This window comes from Diabrotica virgifera, chromosome 10, assembly GCF_917563875.1.
Source record: "Diabrotica virgifera virgifera chromosome 10, PGI_DIABVI_V3a".
Lineage (NCBI taxonomy): Eukaryota > Metazoa > Arthropoda > Insecta > Coleoptera > Chrysomelidae > Diabrotica > Diabrotica virgifera.
The window spans coordinates 30,306,958-30,328,359 of record NC_065452.1 but is presented as its reverse complement, the minus strand read 5'-3'; the positions used below and the strand labels follow the sequence as shown (position 1 = coordinate 30,328,359).

Genomic DNA, 21,402 nt, shown 5'->3' with positions numbered 1-21,402 from the left:
GAGTGCGGGATCTAGTGCATTTAAGTGAAAAAATAAAGAAGCATGAAAACACGCAAACTCATATGAACAATGAAATGCGATTTGCATTATTTGGGAAACTTAATATACAGGCCCAACTTGACTCTGCTTATTGGATAAATATACAAAAACACAATGAAGAGGTGACGAAAAACAGGTATGTTTTGTCAAAAATAATTGACTGTATAAAATTCTGTGGGGCTTTTGAGCTCGCCTTACGAGGACACGATGAATCTGAAACATCAGATAACCCTGGAATTTTTCGTGGTTTAGTGAATTTTTCTGCTGAACTTGATAAAACACTTAGTGAACACCTTACAAATGCGACAATTTTCAAAGGTACCTCAAAAACAATACAAAATGATATTTTGGATTGCATGCTAGAAGTATACGCTGAGGAGATTTTAAACGAAATCAATGAAGCCCCATTTTTAGCAGTGATAGCTGATGAGACAACGGATGTTTCTATGAAATTTCAAATGGTCATTGTTTTTCGTTATGTAAAAAACGGTGCTCCAGTTGAAAGGTTTTGGACTTTTTTGCTTCCAGAAAAACATGATGCTGAAACCTTAGCTAACACAATTTTGAATGTTTTAGACCCAATATTAAAGAATAACAAAAATAAGCTCATTGCACAAAGTTATGACGGAGCAGCTGTTATGAGTGGGATACATGGCGGAGTGCAAACAATAATTAAGAGAAAATATGAAACTGCTCATTTTGTGCACTGTTACGCCCATCAATTGAATCTAATAATGTCAAGAGCATGTTCTATTAATTCCCAAGTACGCGTATTTTTTGGAGATTTACATGATATACCTGGATTTTTTAGTCATTCACCTCAAAGAATAGCTGTCTTAAATCAAATAGTTGGAAAAAATATTCCTCGTTCAATCCCTACACGCTGGAATTTCAATATTCGTACAGTAAATGTCGTTTACGAATATAGAGACTTTATTATTGAGTGTATGGAGCAACTAGAAGAAGAGTCAAATGCTATTACTTCCAAGGAAGCAAGAGGACTTAGACGTATTCTGGAAGATCAAAATTTTACTTTCTGGCTGACTGTTTTTCATTATATTATGCCACATGTTGACGTTTTGTACAATAATCTTCAAAAAAAGAACATGGACCCAACCGAAGCACAGAAAGCTATACATGTTTTTGAGCAAAGTATTAACAATGTCCGAAATAAAATAGACCCTATCATACATCAAGCTTCAAATTTAAATGCGGCGCCTAGTGTCCAAAAAAGGAAACGCCCAAATAACAGCCAACAGGATCACCGTATTGCCTGTCTAGAAGTTTGTGATGTTATTATAAACAATGCAAAAGAACGGTTTGCATATACAAATCATCTAGTTGCCGCAACACTTTTATCTTCAGAACATTTCGAAAAATATAATAATAAGTTTCCTGAAAATGAATTGGATTTAACTTGTACAGCTTATAACTTCTTTGATAAAAACCGTTTGCGAACAGAACTGTCAGTTTTGTATTCCAATATCGAGTGTAGAACATTAAAAGGTGCAGTGCCTTTACTAAAATTTATAATTTCTAATAATTTAGAGGACACATTAACAGAAACCAAAAAGTTGATACAAATTCTGGTGACTACGCCAATGACCACAGCAGAAGCTGAACGTAGTTTTTCAACTTTAAAACGGATCAAAACATTTTTAAGAAATTCAATGCGCGAAGACAGATTAACAGCCCTTTCCACACTCTCGATAGAAAAAAAGTTCATCGCTTCAATACCGAACTTTAACGATAAAGTAATCGAAAAGTTTGCGACAAAAAAGGACCGGCGTATTAATTTCCAATTTAGAAAAATGCAATAAATGTAAGTTAATCAGATTTTTATAGCATGTCGTTATTAGTTACTATTAATTAGTATTAAAGCTAATTTTATTGTTTTTGTTTTCGTATGTTATTCTATTTCTATTATTTTATATTGGCCGTGGTTCATGCAGCACACCCTATAGCAGATGTCACGAGCCGCCACTGATTACATCTCATATTGCTCACTATAATAATGAGTGAGCCTGCATAAACGAAACCATAATATACATTATAGTTCCGTGTATGCAGCTTCACTCATTACTATAGTGAGTGATATTATGAGATATATTTTAGTATAGTTCCCCGTGCGTGAAAAGCTTAACACAAAAATTTTTATAAGGTTACCAAACATCTTAACTTCAGTAAATTCAATAATTTAGCTTATTTCTGGTCATCTGGTCTATACTTAGCAATTCATTTTCAAAATTGTCTTCATTTTCATCTCTCTCTATGTTATATTATAACATATTGCTTCAGTGTAAGATAGGACAACTGAACCAATTTAATTGTTTTGTTTTCTGCCATATACAAAAAGGGATGTATTTGTGGACTCGTTAAAAATGGTTTCAGGGGACGATCAGAATCTCCAAATAATAACCCATTGCTATGATCTGAATTTAAACAGCAATAATACAGAATTATTTATATTTGGCACAAAAAATATTAGTAAGAAGGTACCTATTTAAAACATATTCAGGGAGTATTACGAAATTGTCAGAATATAAAATCAGTCTTCCTCATATTCTATAGATTTATTGAAAATTTTGAGAATTTCATGATACACCCAGTATGTTTTGGATACTTAACTCTGCAGCTTTTTTTTCAAGGTAGGTATCTACTGTTTTTGAGAACCATGTGCATACATAATTCTAGTTACTATATCAATACCTTTCATTTTGGAATCGTAAAATATTTGGCAATTCGAAGAAACTATTCTTTTAAAAACGAGAAAAATAAACATTTTTAATAAAACTAGAGGTAAAACTTTTACCAATTTCATGTTTCACAGATTATTCTGGTGGGTAACTTTAAGATAGGTTCTTTGCAAGATGGGATAAAAAAACTATTCTATTTTTATTTTTTACAACTTGTTTTCCTTTGTAAATGAATATGGTTGGGTAGGTATACAATAAAACATAATACCTATTACAATTTTCTCGAAGTATAACCCATCTTTAATTTAATATCTAATAACTCTGCTCAAAAAATTACAGTAGGTATGTATAAATAAAAAACAAAATAACAAAAAATTTGTGATTGATAATTTTTAGAAAGAACAAAATTTTACTTTTGCAATAAATTTAATCAGACCTACAAGATTTTAGGTTATATTTTTAGTTTCGTGGTAACCAGAAACCATGAAATATACAAAAAGCAAAGTTTATCCTCCAAATAACTTTTTATTCGGCAGTTAAATATTTGACATATAACGTCAAACTTATCTGCCGGATAACTTTATTCCAGAGTGAAAAGACGCTACTTTTTTTATCTGTCAGATAAACTTCCCAATAACTTTTATTCGGAGGTGAAAAGACCGGGCCTTATTATGCTGTGTCATTGCATTGGTACTACTGAAAATATTGACACGTTTACAACATTTAAGTTGGATTTATAGTTTGACGTAGCGTAGACGTAGACGCAACGGAGACGTAAGAAACGGACTGGAAACGTAAAAAAATATTATGTCAATTTATAGATCGACGTAGCCATAGCCACCTTTACTTAGTAAAGTAAAGGTGGCTATGACGTAGCGGAATTTTTGCGCATGAGTAGAAAGAGTAAACAATGACTTAATTCTAATTCAACAACATAGCCTATAAATTATGCGAACAGTAATAAACAAACTTTGTGTTTATTTATTTATACTTATATGAGGGCCTGTCCACTTTGGGTGACAGAACAAATTCTTACTGTTGATTGGCCAGACGTAAGAAACGCACTGTAAAAGATGAAAGCTGGTGAACTCTTCCGTTCCGTTACGTTTCTCTTACGTTCCGTCAGGCGCTTGCGTTCATCTATAAACACGAGTACACAAAATTCGGTGTTGAGCTTTTCCAGTGCGTCTACGTCAAACTATAAATCCAACTTTATTCAAAGTTCCTTCAATTTATTGAAGTCAAAGAAACTTTGTTTTCCAAGAAATTCACGAATTTATTGACGTGAATTTAATAACGAACAAAATTGGATGTCAAATTGTTGTTTTCTGAACACGTCAAATTTGGCCTTGAATAACTTGGTCAATTTCTTGTTCAATTTATTGTTGGTGTAAAGCGGGTATTATTTGACTAAATCGATGCGTTGAGGGTTACTTGCAAATATTGCATTACCTTACAAGTAATTATTGTTGAACAGATAATTCGGAGAAGTGTTATACACAGCGCAGTAACAAGGTCGGATATTAACAACCCGTTTGAGAGCAGTGATTAATCAGATGTAGATGATTTTACAACTCTGAAACAAACCTAAGCTTTATTTTTGTTTAGAATAAATATTTGTACAAGTACAAACGGCTGTTTTTATGATTCATAACTTGATATCAAATTATCCTATTTTGAAACCGCAAACACTGAAGTGTTCCCCCAGACCGGCGTTATTCAATGACAAAAAAGATTGCAACGCGTATCTTCACCTGCTCACGCGGACTGATGTAAAATTGAGCTGCGAGACACACCCGTAAGCTCACGCTGTCCGGCAAGATCACAGCACCGTGAGACAGCATATGTCACGCAGGGCTTAACGTGTTGAACATTACTCTCATAAACACACATAAGCATACACACAACCAAACACAAAAACACCATTCTCAATCGGCAAATCCGAGGTGCAACACCCCGTGTTCCGGAACTCCATGGCAGGGGAAACGATGCTCCATACATCCAAAAGAACTGCAAACACCACTGTACGTATCTCCATAGGTTCCTTCACTACTTAAAACATTGATCCAAACATCTAAAACGGTTACTTCATCATCCATAGATTTAATCCTACCGGAATTAATATGCCTTGAATAGGTATCCTATTTCTGACCTAAGTCTTTTTGCTTCATATACACCGGTATATTAGGCGTTAACGCCCTTCCGATAGGAAATCTGAAGGAGTCCTTATTCCTTTCCGTACTGCTCCCCACAGGCCAATCAGACACCAGCATATTCCAGTCTAAACCGTAGATTCATTTTAGAAGTTTAAACTACTGCGTTAGCCTTTTTATTTTTTGTTCACCGAGCCAGGGTTTGAACGCACATCTACTAGATCCACTTCAGCATCGAAGCGAAGTGAGCTTGGCTATCTGACCGATATATAGTCTTTTTACTTAACAAGTCTTCGAAATATTTTCTACCAACACAAGTTAAAAACCTAAGAATGTCTCGTCGAGGCTTCGATATTATAAAACTCAACATATTTGGGTTTAGTGCTGAGATTTTAGCCCTTTCTCATCCTAGATCCTTTTCTCATACAATCCATCAAGTTTTTCGTACACCTGTCCAAATATTAGCCGTTACTGCATCTCCTACATCTTTCATAATTTGTAATATTTGGTGGGAACTCGTCTACAATAAAACATCTCGAAGTAGTTGAGCCATTTTCAAGATAAATGTTACTTGTTCTTACAGTTTTCCATCAACTCTATTTGTCTTTTAGACATCCAAATTTCTTTTCCTAGAGTTCTTGATTCATATTCCTTATAGTATTTCAGGCATAAACATAATATCGTCGCTAAGATGCAAAAGCTCGCAACTCACAAATAAGTTTTTCCACGGTAGAACAAAAAAACATTCTCTGCATGAGAAAATCGCCTGACCTGAATAGAGAATAATAATTATTCATTCAATATCAAGGTATTAATAATACCTAACCTAATATTAACCCTTTCGTTCACGAATTAAATTTCTTTAAGCTACAAATCTGAAATTTGCAATATAGCAAAAATGATTTTTTTGATATTAGTTTTACATTTTCAAAATGCACAGTTTGGTCACTACAAGATGTCCTCATTTAAGTACATCGTGCGCCACTGGAGTAAAAATATTATATATTTTTTTTAATTTTGACAAAACACAAAAACTTAAGTATTTTATTTAATAAGTAATGGATGGTATTTTACAAAACAATGTTTTTCTTTATTTATACAGAGATGAACATTGCATTTGTAGCATGTCAATATAGAAATGTCGCACGAATTATAGAAACCTATATTTAAAAAAATTAAATATTTTGTTCAAAAGCTGTTAGATGGCAGAACAGGTATTCATTGGATGGAATAGGATGTCCATAATCGGGGACAATGTTTTACAACGGTAAGAACACATGGAGCTACATACAAAAAATTATAGAATAGGTTGTCCTCAATTGAATACACGGTGAACGAAAGGGTCAAATCAACGATTCTTCATTTAGGTCTAACAACTTTCACATGCAGAGAATGTTTTTTACTCTCCTGCACAAAAACCCATTTGTGGGTTACAAGGTTTTCCACCTTCAGCGACGATATACGATGTGTTGTTTATAGTCTTCAATAGGCAAAATCGAAGAATACCGCACACATCTTATGGAAAATGTAATGTCACTCAAATAAAATAAAATTTACAGGATAGATTCGCCTCGCAACTAAAATCATTTCATATATGTGCGCCAATGAATTTTGGCGTAAATTGATATAAATAAATCTAAAATCAAATGGGTATATAAAGCCGGTACTAAGGCCACTCACGGTACTGCGGTGTCGTTCGACAAGATCGTCGATGATATCAATTCTGCAGTACTGCAGCAGACAGGCCAGTCTGTCTGTGGTCAAATTGTACATTTCCTTAGATGCACGGTCACACATAATCAAAATTTTTGCCAATTAGTTGAATTCGACAAAATTGAACGACGTCGCAGTATCGTAGGCGACCGGCTTAATTGAGAAAGGAATTTTGTGAATCGGCACTTCATATACCGTCGTCGTCACGGCAAAACTAACTAAGTCCACTTTTGTCAAAATTGAGTTAAGCGTCCTGATCGATTCACAATATCAATTTTCATAGTCTGGCAGAAATAACGAAGTCTTAGAAAGTACGTAGAGATGGTTGTTTAAATCACTGAATATGCATAAGTCCAAAATTACCATTTTGTTGTAAGGCAGACGTCACTAAATGTTCGTTTTCTCAGATCTGTTATTTTGGACTTGGTGACTTTTGCTGCGACGACATCTTTCTGTATTAAAATCTCGATCTTATAGATAATAAATGACAATGCACTTCCAGTGACAAAAATAAGGGTCAGCCTCAAGCTGTTTTCAATAGCGACAATATAATATTTTAGACCAGCGATACTCAACCTTTTTCTTTCCTGGGCCAGATAGTAGCTATTGCCACAGCTTGCGGGCCGCAATCAAGAAGAAGTAGGTAGTATACAGGGTGTCTCATTGGGAAACGGAAATACTTGAATGGTGAATAGAGGTAAATGAGGTGGTTCCAGACATATTAAATTTATTGCTCCACCGACTTTATAACCGAGTTACAGGGTGTTTTATCGATTTTGCCCATTTCTTTGTGGACCCATAACTTTAGAACCACCTTGTATATTTTTTTGATATTTGGTACACATGTCACATTCAGAACCCAAACCGCCCAACTACTAATCACAAGAAAAATCCAGGTCCGGATTAAACAAAACGGTTGCACATTTGAAAAGAGCTTTAATGGATTTTCCATTTTTTGCGCAGACAATTCAGTGACTTTAATTTTGAAATTATGTCGAAATTTTTAAGAACTCGAACTTTCAAAACAAAAATTTCGATATAATTTCAAAATTAATGTCATTAAATTATCTGCGCAAAAAAATTGAAGCGATCAATTAAACAGTTTTTGTGCTCTTTTGAAAATGTTAATATACAGGGTGTTGTTTCAAGGTCACAATTATTTTAATTTTTTTTTTGTTAATCCGGACCTGAAATTTTCTTGTGATTACTAAATGGGTCGTTGCAATGTAGTAAATAAGTATTGATTATTTTTAAAATAAGTATTTGTTCATTAACTTTAATAATTTATTATTAAAAGTTAATAATGCTTTTTAATCAGAGTTCTTAAAAAAATCAATATAGTTTAAAATTAAAGTCATTAAATTGTCTGCCTCACGCCCAAACACGCCTCAAACACATCGACACACTATCAAATAATTTGAAAAACGCGTGAAATTTTACAAATAATTTGATAACAGGACCCTTTAGTTAGCCTTCGGGCCGCATAAAGAACGCTAGAGGGCCGCATGCGGCCCGCAGGTTGATATCACTGTTTTAGACTAATAGTATTTATGGACTTCAAAAATGTAATCTCCATAAATTTTAATTATAATTTACGCCATTATTAATCGAAATTCAGAGTTGGCGCAATGATATGAAATGCTTGTAATTTAAAGACGATCTATGCATGTAAACTTTATTGTAGTTGAGTAACATTACAATTTCCATAATACGTGCGCGGTGTCCTTTTGCCACATTTCTTTAGATATTGTATATATTAAATTAAAACTAAAAATTACTTTGTTATAAGTTGATTATATTTTATCTTAGAGATATATGAAGGGACATAAAATACATAAATTATGTAAACAATGTTGAATTAACTAAAAAAAGTCACACACAAGTCATTTCAAATAATTAGGTACTACAATCTTATGGATAATTAGATACTTCCTAACATTAAGTATTATCAATACTAAAATTAAAAATATTAACGGCTGCCAAAGTCACAACATTTTGACCAAAATGCGGGCATGCGGGCTTTATCCATTGTACAGATATCTCATTAAAGGAACAGAAATTGTCAGAAAGAAAAAGGTTTAATGGTTTTCACAAATAACTGGAATGCAACACCACCACTTTATCGTATCCACAATTTCCGAAATTCCCATAATCAAATGTCCAAAGCCATCAACCCGCACTTACTCAGAAGTTGTGATCTAAGACAGCCTTTGGACATCTAAACATGTGCTATTTTCTATTAATTTAGCTCTCAAATCAATGTATGATAGTATAAAGTCAATTATTCAAAGTAAATCTCTTGCTTCTCCTTAAAAACGGCGACGTTTATTTGGAAAATCATCACCTCCACCGCCACGTCGAGAATCGTTGACCCAATGACCACCACCTCTGGCTCCTTGAGGTTCACGTGCATTGCCCCGATCAAAGCGAGATGTTCCACGCTCGTAAGAGCTCATGAATGATTTGGGATCCTGGTCATAATAATAAGAGTAAAAGTAGGTATCGATTTTAATAGTTAGGTGTTACACGAAGGTCACTACTCAAATTTCAAGATTCACATTCTATACCTAATCGATCTGATCTAGATCGGTAGCACCGACCGTTAAGGTTGGAGGAATTGTATCCAATTGTAATTAACTTCCGAATAAAAACTAAATCATACAGTTACAGAGAATAGCTCTAAGAACTCTACTCTACGAGTACATACTTGTTTTTGATACGCTACCTATAAAATACAGACATTTTTAGGTTTGCTCCACCTTTCGTAAGAATTGAATAGTCAGCAATTGTAAATTGCAATGTTGTAATAGTCAGCTCCCAGCTGTAAAAACTAGCGGGCAATAACGCTACTGACTGTGGCATATAAAATTCTGTCAAATATTGTGTATGAGCGATTGAGACCATATGCGGAACAAATAGTTGGGGGATATCAATGTTGTTTCTGCAGGCAGAAGTCTACAATAGATCAGATCTTCGTCTCGAGGCAAATCTTATAAAATACTTGTGAATTTAATATAGACACACATCATCTCTTTATTGGTTTTGAGAGTGCCTATGATAGCATCCATTGAGAATTTCTGATCCACGCCCTGAAAGAGTATAATATTCCAACTCAACTCATTGATATAGTAAAAGAAACAAAGTACAAAACAAAATTCGAATTCAAAACACAGGCCTACGACAGGGAGATGCCCTATCCTGTATTCTATTCAACATCACATTAGAAAAAAATAATTAGAGAGTCAAAAGTCAACACCAGAGGAACAATAATAAAAAGTGTACAAATATTGGCATTTGCAGACGATGTTCATATCATAGCTAGACGCGAGCAAATCGACAGGCCAAAGAAACCTACAGAATCTGACAAGAGGAGACTGTAACATCGAAAGCGTGAAAAATTTTACATATCTAGGTTCACTAGTTACCGCAGATAACAATGTCAGTGAAGAAGTTAAGAGAAGAATACATATTGCTAATAAAACATAATGGACTAATTAAACATCTAAGATCTAACAAGAAAAACCAAATGCAAAATATACAAAACCCTGATAAAACCGGACCTTAAATATGGATCAGAGACATGGGCGTATGGAGGGGTGAAAGAAAATGACGTATGGCGCAGAAGATATAATTTTGAACTATACGCAGCATACAAAGAACCCGACGTCATAACATCCATAAAGATTGGACGTCTGCGCTGGATGGGGCATGTTGAACGGATGTTGGAGGCTGAAACATCAAAAATATAATGACGCAGACACCAGTAGGGAGAAGGTCAAAGGGAAGACCCAAACTTAGATGCATGTAACAAGTGGAACAAGATCTGAAAACACTTAAAAGAGCAGGGAACAGAACAGAATGGCGGAAAATCCTAGAACAAGCCAGGACCCAAAAAGGGTTGTCGAGCTACTGATGATGATGAATAGTCAGCTACACTGCTTCACATCACCATTTCTTCTACTTCTCTAACCTCTCAAAAGAGGTGGGCAAATCTAAAGATAACGGTATTTTGGAGCGCACAGCTACAAGTACAGTTTGTCAAACGTAGGAAAGAGTTTAAAAATCTCAGTCAATCGCCAGAACGCCGCATGGCGATCGTAAGATTTTCAAACTCTTTCCTACGTTTGACAAACAATAGTACGAATAATTTCAGTAAACCTATTCTGATTTTCATTTTTTTTTAAACCTAAGGTATTAAAAGATGAAGCCACAAAATTGGAAATCGAAGAAATAATAATTGAAACATCTAACAAACATTTGCAATGACTCAGGCGAACCTGGGAGCTCTCATCAGCTAAGAGGAAACTGTTACTTTTAGCAATCGAAAAATTTAACAAACCATAGCTGATTACAGAGGAACTCTGTAGATTTTAATTTCTATATATTCAATAATTAGAATCAATCAAAAGCTTCAATTCAAAACCAGTGAACTATCTTATCTAATGATTCACAAGTCTGGGACACTGGCAAATGTAAATGTTGATTATATTACAAATAAGGCGAAAACGGCAGGATCTTAGGAGAAAATATTCCCATGAGATTTTTTTGCATAATCACATTCGTGAGACATTCCAGAATAAGATTCAACAAGTCGCCCACGCGAAAAGTGGTCCAAATTTTTTTATCAAATTGCAAAAAATCAATATTTTCGGCCCGGGCATTTTTTAAAGGTTTTTTTGGACCATTCTGGATAAAAAAGGTCTCTTGTAATTTTTCTCTAAAGTTGATCGTTTTCGAGGTAAAATCATTTTAAAATTGAAAAAACGAAAACTGGCGATTTTCAAGACTTAATAACTTGGTTAAAAGTTATTACTATGAAAGTCAGGAAGTGCCTAAATCAAAGTTTAAAGCCACCTTTACAAAATCCTGAAGAAATTTTTGTCATTATTTGATTACTAAGCTGTTATTTTTAAGTAATAATAATGAGCGCCATGCACGTATTAGACAGCCGTCCATGATGAGTGCGAAAGAGATGCCATTCAGGCAGTCCAGGCAGAGCGCATCTCACTCGCACTCACATTTACAGCTGCGTCAATACGATGTTACCGCTCATTATTAATAATTAAAAGTAACAGCTTAGTAATAAATTAATGACACAAATTTCTTCAGGATCATGTAGGGGGGCTTTAAATTTGATTTAGTCACTTCTGGGATGTCTCACGACTGTGATTATGCAAAAAAAAATCTTATGGGAATAATTTTTCCAACGAACCCGCCATTTTCGCCTTGTCTAAAAGATCAACGGAGAAGCACAACATCTTTAATATAAAACTTGCAATGACCTTGAGCATTAGGTATACAATAAGAATTATTAATAATATTTGAATACGAAAAGTCGGACAAAAACGGACATATCTACTACGGACATATCTACCTATGAGGACATACTAAGAGTCATAACAGGTGACGTAATAGTCACAGATGACGTTACAGAGCCACTTTGACCGATAATTTTAAATGGCACGTGATATCTCGTTTGCAAGGTATTAAAAACACATATTCAATAATATATACATATTTTGTTTGGTTTAAGATGGATTTCGGGATTTTGATAAATCAGTGAAATAAATAATAAAATTGTAGTTTCGCATAAATAAAGATTCAAACGTCCGCCTATGGTAATTTGTCAAAAAAGTTGACGTTTTTCAATTCTCTAGTTGTTTTTACGTCAACATCAACTTTTTTGACAAATAACCATAGGCAGACGTTTGAATATTTATTAATTAAATATGAAACTACAATTTTAGTACATATAATTTTTTTCATCAAAATCAACTTAACCCAAACAAAATTACTACGACTGAATAGGTATTCTCAATACCTTTCAAACGAGATATCACTTGCCAGAAGGTCCCATTTAAAATTATCGGTCAAAGTGGCTCAGTAAAGTCATTTGTCACTATTACGTCACCTATGACTATTTGAGAAGCCTACATCTGTGTACATATTTCCTCCCTCCAAATTTCACCATTTTGTTCAAGATATGAGGGGGAGAGGGCTTTTCGTTAGAACTGTATAATTTTATACCGCTAGCTCGGCTTTGGAAATATAGTAGAATAGTCTACTATCTATTGGGTCTACGGTATACAAGGAAGGTAACAGGGCTAGTGCCATGCTTCAATCGCCTATTATTGCCCTGTTTTTATCCAAGGTAATCATTTTATTCATTCTATTCAACCTGGGTAGATACTTAATTGAATATATCTAGATGTTCTCGCCGAACCTGAGATTCGATCCTCGACCTTCTGCGTGGAAGGCATGACCTGAGCTATTCGGCCCGAAAACTATTAAAGCTAAAAAAAGACACTGAGTCGTATAAAACGGTTCACAGATAACAAAAAATAACAAATGATCTAGATACAATTCCATCATCCCTTTCGACCGAAGACATTTCAGTCATCTTATTTAAAAGCTGCACATTTGTAATAACACGATGAAATCCTGAAATTGATACTGACCTCCGCAAAATATTTAATAATTCATAAAACGCATTATGAGAGCCTTATCCACACGTACGGAAAACCGCCCATATAAGTCACCCTACGGTGGTACCATTATAGAATATGTTGTAGGTATATAGTATGTATATTATAAAACGGGCGACGACTATTACATATATGTATATATTATCGATAGTACATTTCTGCCGTAACTAATTAAAGTATACCATAGAATAGAAAACTTACAGCCGAGACTGTAGGTATATAGTTTGCCTTGTGAAGGCGAGCATTCTCTTAGTAAATAATAGATAACCAATACGTGAATTGTTATGAGAACAGTCAAAAGCAACAACTATATAAAACCACAAGAATAACTGTCAAGCAGACGTTTGGCTTTCGCCTAATGTAAAATATAATAAATGCCATTTCTCAAGTCATCTTAATTAACCCATTTTAAACCAGCGTTGCCGTACGGCAACGCGAATCGGGTGTTTATAAAAATATTCCTAGTGTATAAAATTTTTCTTTTACATCACAGATGATGCTTTAGGTCGCTTCAGTAAGATTGTCGGAACAGGAACACATGTTTTCTAATCTAGTTGTTTATTGTGAATTTAAACGTTGACAAGAGACGCTTGTAAACAGACATTTTGTGGTTACGCTCACAGTGGACATTCAATTCGAGTAAGTAGTATTTATTATTTGGTTAAGTTATAATTTTTTCGCGTCATTTCGTAATAAATATCGAGCAAACAGATGAAACTTTAGTAATAATGTTGTAAAATACACAAAAGTAATATTTGAGGTGCATTTATAGTGACCGTGAAATTAGTGTTGCCATATGGCAACGCTAGGTCAATAAGCTACTATTTAATCATTTCTGTATTTTCATTTATTTTTTCAGACGGGGTTTCACTTTAGAGGAAGCGCTCCAAATAGTATATGAAGATGATTTAGATGTGGATCATATTCATTGAACCTCCTGAGCCTAAATTCTAACGGACGAAGAGTCGGGAGGTGAAGATGATTTCGATTACCAGGACCGCAATCTTTGCACAAAAATTGAACAAGATTTAATAGGATGCATCCAGAGTTTATACGAAAAAAAAAAACAAAAACGAAAAGCTATGTAAGGACAAGAAATGAAAAATCAATAATATTCGACAGCAACATTGGATTAAAACAGGGTTGTGTCCTGAGGCCACTACTCTTTAACCTAGTACTAGATGACGTAATAAATAAATGCAAACACAAATGGAGAAAATATAATGTACGATATTGAAAGTTGAGAATGATACAAATAACAGAACTATGCTACGCAGACAACCTGAGAAGATAATACGCAGACAACAAAACAATTACTACAAGAAAATATGAACATATTGTATGAAGAGCTAAAAATCAGAAACATGAAAATAAACAAAGAAAAATCAAAAACAATGATAATTGGAAGACAAAAAGAAAAACAAAATAGAAGTAGTTGGCAAGCAACTTGAACATGTAGACAGATATACGTATTTGGGGTAATCATAAGCTAGGATGGAAAATTATTAGAAGGTGAGATAAATGAAAGAATTGCAAAGACTGGTAAGCTGTACAATAATATTAAGAGTAACTTTTTAAAAAAGAAAGAAATACCTAAGAGTATAAAAACGGAAATAGTAAAAAAGATTGTGACACTCTAACCTATGCCTGTAAATCTTAACAAAAAGGCAAAAGAATGGACTAATAAGCACAGAAATAAGATTTTTGAGAACAATAGAGAAGTCCGACGCTCTTATAGGGCATAAGGACAACGAGAAGAAGAGAACAATAGAGGAAAAAACAAGGTAAAATTATAAATCAAACCTTTAAGAGAAAATCCCAGAAACACCCAGTTATAACAACAATCGAACAAGGACAACTTAGCTGGCTCGGACATGTACTGAGAAGAGAGAAAAAAAGTAAGACAGATATATGAAGCGAGAGATATGGGAAGAATAGAGGAAGACCAAGAAAGACGTGGACAGAAGAAGTGAGGGAAGCGGCCGACAAAAGAGGAATAAAATGGGAGGAAACAAAAGCATTGGCCATGGATAGAAGGAAATGTGGAAAGCGACTGAGAACCTAACTCCGTAATAACTCACACCGAAAGGTAGACGAGTTCTGGATTAAGTAAGTAGGACCGCAACTCTGCAAATGCTGAAGTTGTATTACATAACAACCAAAGAATATGTGGTGATATTGGCATCGATTATGGGGTCAACAAAGAGGATGAGCCACATACTACGCCGTGCATTGAGTTGGACAAAAACTTTTTTTGGATATCTGGAGATGTGGTGATATTGGCATCGATTATGGGGTCAACAAAGAGGATGAGCCACATACTACGCCGCGCATTGAGTTGGACAAAAACTTTTTTTGGATATCTAGAGATTTAGAGGTTCCACCAAAACATAATGAAATGACGATTCCTGATAGTAAACATGAACTGATATAGGATTGCAATACGTTCGAAAAAATGGTGGTTGTGATATTTATGGTTGATGTATCGGTTGTAAATGCTTGGATTATACATCGATCATCTGTGAGTACAAAAATAGACTTAAAATGTGAAATTGCAAAATATATATGTATCTCGATATGGAACTGCGCCTCAAGTGTGTGGAAGACCAACTACATCAAGAAATAGTACTTCCTTGAACAGAATTCAGGTGCAAGATGTTCGTCAATTATTCATTTGTGCAAAAAATGTAATTGCGGGTTACGTTTGGAATTTAATTTTATATTTCATCAAAAATAAGTAACTTATGCAAACATAAGTACGTTATGTCAAACGCCTTTTCATAATCAATGACGCAGGCATATCGTCGCTTATCTAACAACACCGCCCAAGTAATTTTGACTAATTTTACAGAAGAGGGAAGAGGATACAACTGCATAATTTTATTATTTTTTGAGAGTTTGTAATTTTTATTTAACCCTTAATCGGACAAGGTTGGCCCAATGGACCAGAGACGCCACTTCTTTTATCATAAACTGATAAAAAATGTTTATCGAATTTTATGCATTGAATTTGTTTAGAGGTATGTTCCCATAACATAGTCATGAGCTGTTCAAAATATTATCATTTTTAAAATTAGGACATTGGATTGAAAGGATTTTGATACTTTTACTGGCAAACTCATTAATTCTGGTGGGCACAGTAAAAAAAAATGAGGTTTGTTCCTCACGAATTTCGACCAAACAAGAACCGTTTAGAGAAATCTTCAATTTTCTTATTCACTCCAAAAGCACCTCTTGTTACCCACATTCCAAAAAAAAAAAAAGTGTCATACTCCCGTATACTATGCTGACTGTGAAGATATTAACAAAAATCAGATAGGACACATGTGTAAAAGACAGGCTAGCCACTGGCGTTCTGCATTTTTTATGAATATTTTAGATGTGGCTGGGGTTTAGCCTCATTGGGGCAGAACTTTACATCCAAATCATTACATCAAAAGGACAAATTTACATCTAAAATGGAACTAAAACAAAGATGAAAAGTGAAGATTATTTCTTATAATGACAGCAGAACTAGTGTTGCCTCAAATTTTAAGAAGAAAATCAAGGGGACTACATCGGAAAACAAAACAGTGTATTGAAAAATGCTTACAGCAAGTTGATCAACATAATAAAAGCAAAAACTAGAAAAGGGAGTACACTACCTTCCTACTACAGGAAATATATAATATGCTGAGGGATCTAAAGATGAGTGAAGACAAGAAAATCTAACATACAATGTGTAAACAAATGAACACTGAATAGAAAACATAATGGAATAAGCATATAAGCAGAATGGGGGAGAAACGTGTGGTCAAAATAGCAAGAGATAAATCACCAATCATCAAAAGTATCGGCCGACCGCGCAAAAGATGGGAGTGACAACCTTCCATAGAGGTATCAATCCGCCAATGAACAAGCAGAATTGTTTATAAAGAGGTAGAAGAATATTTCTCCAAAACAATTTCTTTTCTTCATTACTATTTTTTGAAAACGATTTCTGGAAGGATATCGAAACATCAAATATCTTTTAGGTAAAAATGTAATTGCCATTACAATCAACTGTGGCTAATCCCATATAAACATAATATTAAATACTATCAGTTTATGGATTACTGCCAAAACATGGTCACCCCCTTCCTTATTTCAGTACAGATGTCGTCGATTACTAATACTTTATTATTTTTAAGTTTCTGGATGGCATTTGACACTTTTAACAACAAAATGTAAAGCATCAGGAACAGATCATATCATTGGGGAAGACAAACCCCAAACATGTTTGTTTGGCAGAATAAATTGATAGAACAGATTTGTCTAATAGAATTATGGAAATGCAACAAATGCCGGATAAATGCAGTAGTAGTATATCGCCGGTGATGTGACAATACCTCCTATCTGCTTTTTCATACATTTTGTAAGAGAGACTTCAAACTTTTTTAGGATTCCTGCTTTCGTATGTAAGTTTTAACATGTTTTTTTAGTAAATAAAAAGTTGAATGTACTACAAAACAAGTCAAAAAATATCATATGAAAACAGGATGTGACCCTAAAAAAAGTTTTTGAAGTCTCTCTTACAAAATTCATGAAAAAGCAGATAGGAAGTATTGTCACATCACCGACGATATTAGATCTGTTTACAAAAACAAAGGAGATGTTGGACAATACACACACTAAAGCCCTATAAAAGCTGTATATACAGCTATCTAAATACATGGGTATATTATATGTCATATTTTAAATGTTTGTACATACTATGTATATAATTTCGAAATTAAGTCAAAAATTTCATAGCTGAGGGCTGGTAAAAATTCGATAAAACTTGGTACTATTGATTGCTAAGTATTATAAAAATATTTTTTGTACTATATCATCCAAGAGCGTACTAAAACATGTTTCAATAATATTTTATATAATTTTGTATTAGTAAGTGAATATATGGCTGTTACGGTCACAGATTTACAATAAATGTTATTTTCACCTCCTTAAGGTAACCTATCTGCGCGTCTTTCTCTGTATGAACGGGCTCTAATAATGTAAAAAATTCTAAAATGTTCACATGCAGAACTTTGGCCACGAGGGACCGACACATCAAATATACAATACCGATAATATAAGAAAAACATTATATGCTGTGTAATCAACAAATTTTTATGAAAAAAATCAGTAAATCTATATTTCTTTCAACATCAAGCTAAGCTCGAAGCCACTGTGATCGGTGGAAGCTTGAAGTTAGAACGAACCATAGATCTTTCTGAAAAACTAAATACATAAAAACAGTACGTAGGAAGCACGCTACCATGATCACAAAGAAACTTATCAAGTAAGAATAAGTTTTCGATAAGTAAAAATCAGTAGTACTGTAAAAATTAGAAAAACATATAGTGTCCAAGAAAAGTAACTTTTTAAGCAAAAAATTCTATATCAGCAATCGATAAAATCAAGTACATAAATGTATCTCAATTATAAACATATTAATCCACAATATAGTAAAAATACACCTGGTATATATTTAAAAAAATTTTAAACTATTATATCACTAAATTTCTTTAGAAAATTAATGGAAAAGAGTGATAGAAACGTTTTTACTGTCAAAATAATTTAGATTTACAAACTATCTCTAAATATTCACACAACCTATCGTGATGGAATGCTTGTTCAAATTCTATAAAGCAGACTAATTCTTTAATTCTCAATCCATGTAAAAACCAATTTCTTTTTCCCTATAGTTTCGTCACATTTATAGCTATTACGAATTACATTTATAGCTATTACAAATTATTCTGAAGAACAATTTGAGACAGAGACTCATGAGACTATTAGTCAGACTTACTGAAAGGATCCCATGAATTCAGAGAACTTGAAAAAGTCAACCATATCTTGCATCACTGCGAAGCACTAGATTGCACACAGCAAACATTTTTTGGAGTCCACCAAGTGACTCAAGAAATATATAGTATGACTTAGAACTCTAGAATTAGAGAGAATATAAGAATTATTGACCCCATAGTCACTAGAATTCTTCCTTATATCATGAGAAACATGTTATATGTTAAACATGTTACCTGTGATAGAAATACTGCCTATAATCTGCAGTCATGAAAATTTTCCAGGAAACAATATTCGGATTTGGTGAAAATAAAATATGTATTTAATGCCAGATAAAAGAATTTGTGGCTTTTTCGAACAGCACAGAACTTTTTGGTGCAGCTTAATGAAAGGTTTGGTAAAATGTCCAGCGACCAAATGCATAAGCAAATATCTGTCTCACTTGATTTAACAAGAATTTTAAACAGAAAGGTGGATTAAGGTTTTTATATATAAAAATATAATTGTTAAGAAAACATGAATAAGATTCTGAAATATTTTATTTTAGTTAAATGTTATGTTTATATGGGCTAGCCACATTTTGGTTGTAATGTCAATTGAGGTGTGCACTGGAACAATGATCTATGTTACATATTGGCAGCAACATGTAAAGGTACGTATCCATACGTGGGTGCTCCGTGCTGGTGTAGCTGCTTCACATAGTGGATACATGGGTGTTCACCTTTGTGGTTTATAGTAGGGGAGCGCATTCCGTATCCATTTGAGCAGCTACACTGAGCACGGAGCACCCACGTATGGATGCGTACCTTTACATAAATCGTTGTTCCGGTGCACGCCTCAGCTAAATTTTTACCTAAAAAGTGAAGTATTTTTAGGTAATAATGTAGTAGTCATTACAACCAAACTGTGGCTAATACCATAACATTAAAACTATAAATATTTATTTTTATTACTTTAAAAAAATGCTTTATATAATCAAGATAAATCCTTCAGGTGGTGGACTCAGAAGTCAACAAAAATATAGATTTATTTTACCGTTCAATAAATAATCTGATCTAAGTTGATTACACAGTTATAAAATTGAAGTGATAATTTTTATACCCTAAGAAGGAAAAGTTGCAAGTTCATATTAATTTTTATTTTACGCAAAAAATTAACCCATTCCTTACTATATGGGTGTGAAATATATATGTATTATAATAAAAGCTGTAGCCTACACTGAGCAAATAAACAAAATTAAATATTGCCAAATTATCATTAAAACAGAACCCTTACAGTTATTATCACAATCTCTAAAGAATACGAATTTAAAAAGAACAATCTTATCATAATCGAATCAGTGTAGCATGTCACTAAAAATGGAAAAGTTTACCTACAATAATAAAAAAAGAAGGCATTTATTCAGAAAGCTACTGAGCTTCTATGATAAGGCTTTTCAACGATTCTCATTTGTTTCGAGATTCTGTCATATGTTGTATAATCCATGTATAACATTAATACAACATAATATGACAAAAGCTCGAAACAAATGAGAATCGTTGAAAAGCCCTATGTCTAAGTCTTAATAAATGATCTAGTAAAATGATTTGAATAATGCAAAAAATTATAACATTGACAGTGGCCAAGAAATTCCAGGCGCAAGTTAGACTTAGCTAGGTGAGATGAATCCATGTAATCTTAAATAGGAGATCGCAACAATTATGAAGAACAATAATAAAGAAATCTGGAAAATTATAAAGGTAGAAGATGGAACTATTGACATAATCGAAGAAAATGAATAAATAGTAAAGAAATATAGTAAAGAGCTCTGAACAAAATATGATGGAAACATAGAATACAATAATTACTGATTTTATAATATAAGATGTATTTTGTACAAAGAGGACAGAAGAGTACAAATAACAGGGGAAAGATCAGAAGTAATTGGAAGATAAGTATTAAACAGGAGATAGTCTCAGCCCTTTGCTATTCACAATAGTAATGAACGAATTGATAAGAAATACTAGAGTAAGAACCAACCAATTACAGACAATAATATGATATCATAGATACAACCGGTAAAAGTAGAATCCTTAATGTATGCAGACGACATAGTACTAATAGCAGATTCCGAGAATAAAATGCTGAACCTAATGGGATATATCGATAGATCAAATAGAAGAACTTAAATTGGAAATAAACGAGACAAAAAGTAAGATAATGATAATCAATAATAAAGAAGATAATGAAATAAAGATGAAATGTAAAAACTCAGAACTGGAAATAGTTACAACTTACGAATACCTGGGAAGTATAATTACTAATGACGGAAAAATAAAGCAAAGAAATCAAACAAGTTATACTATGCGTTAACCCCAATATCGGGAAAGATAACTTACAACAGAGACTAAGATAAAAATATATAACACAATGATACCGACTGTGCTCTATGCAAGTGAAAACTGGACAATTCTGGAAAATCATAAATGCAATGGAGATGAGACACTTAAGAAGGATAGTTGGAAAGGCAAA

General features: G+C 33.6%; 1 protein-coding gene across 2 annotated transcripts in view; it reads right to left on the bottom strand.

Moving 5' to 3' along the window:
- LOC126893172 (hrp65 protein-like) overlaps positions 1–21,402 on the bottom strand; it is a 98,259-nt gene that overhangs the window by 37,899 nt on the left and 38,958 nt on the right. Inside the window, exon 4 of one of the 2 annotated variants that reach the window (XM_050663125.1) lies at positions 8,376–9,072. The exons of the other annotated variant lie outside the window; for it this stretch is intronic. Within the exon in view, the coding sequence (XP_050519082.1) occupies positions 8,911–9,072 (162 nt within the window). The 3' untranslated portion in view covers positions 8,376–8,910. Of the gene's footprint in view, positions 1–8,375; positions 9,073–21,402 lie in introns of those variants that run through there. 2 annotated transcript variants of the gene reach the window in all.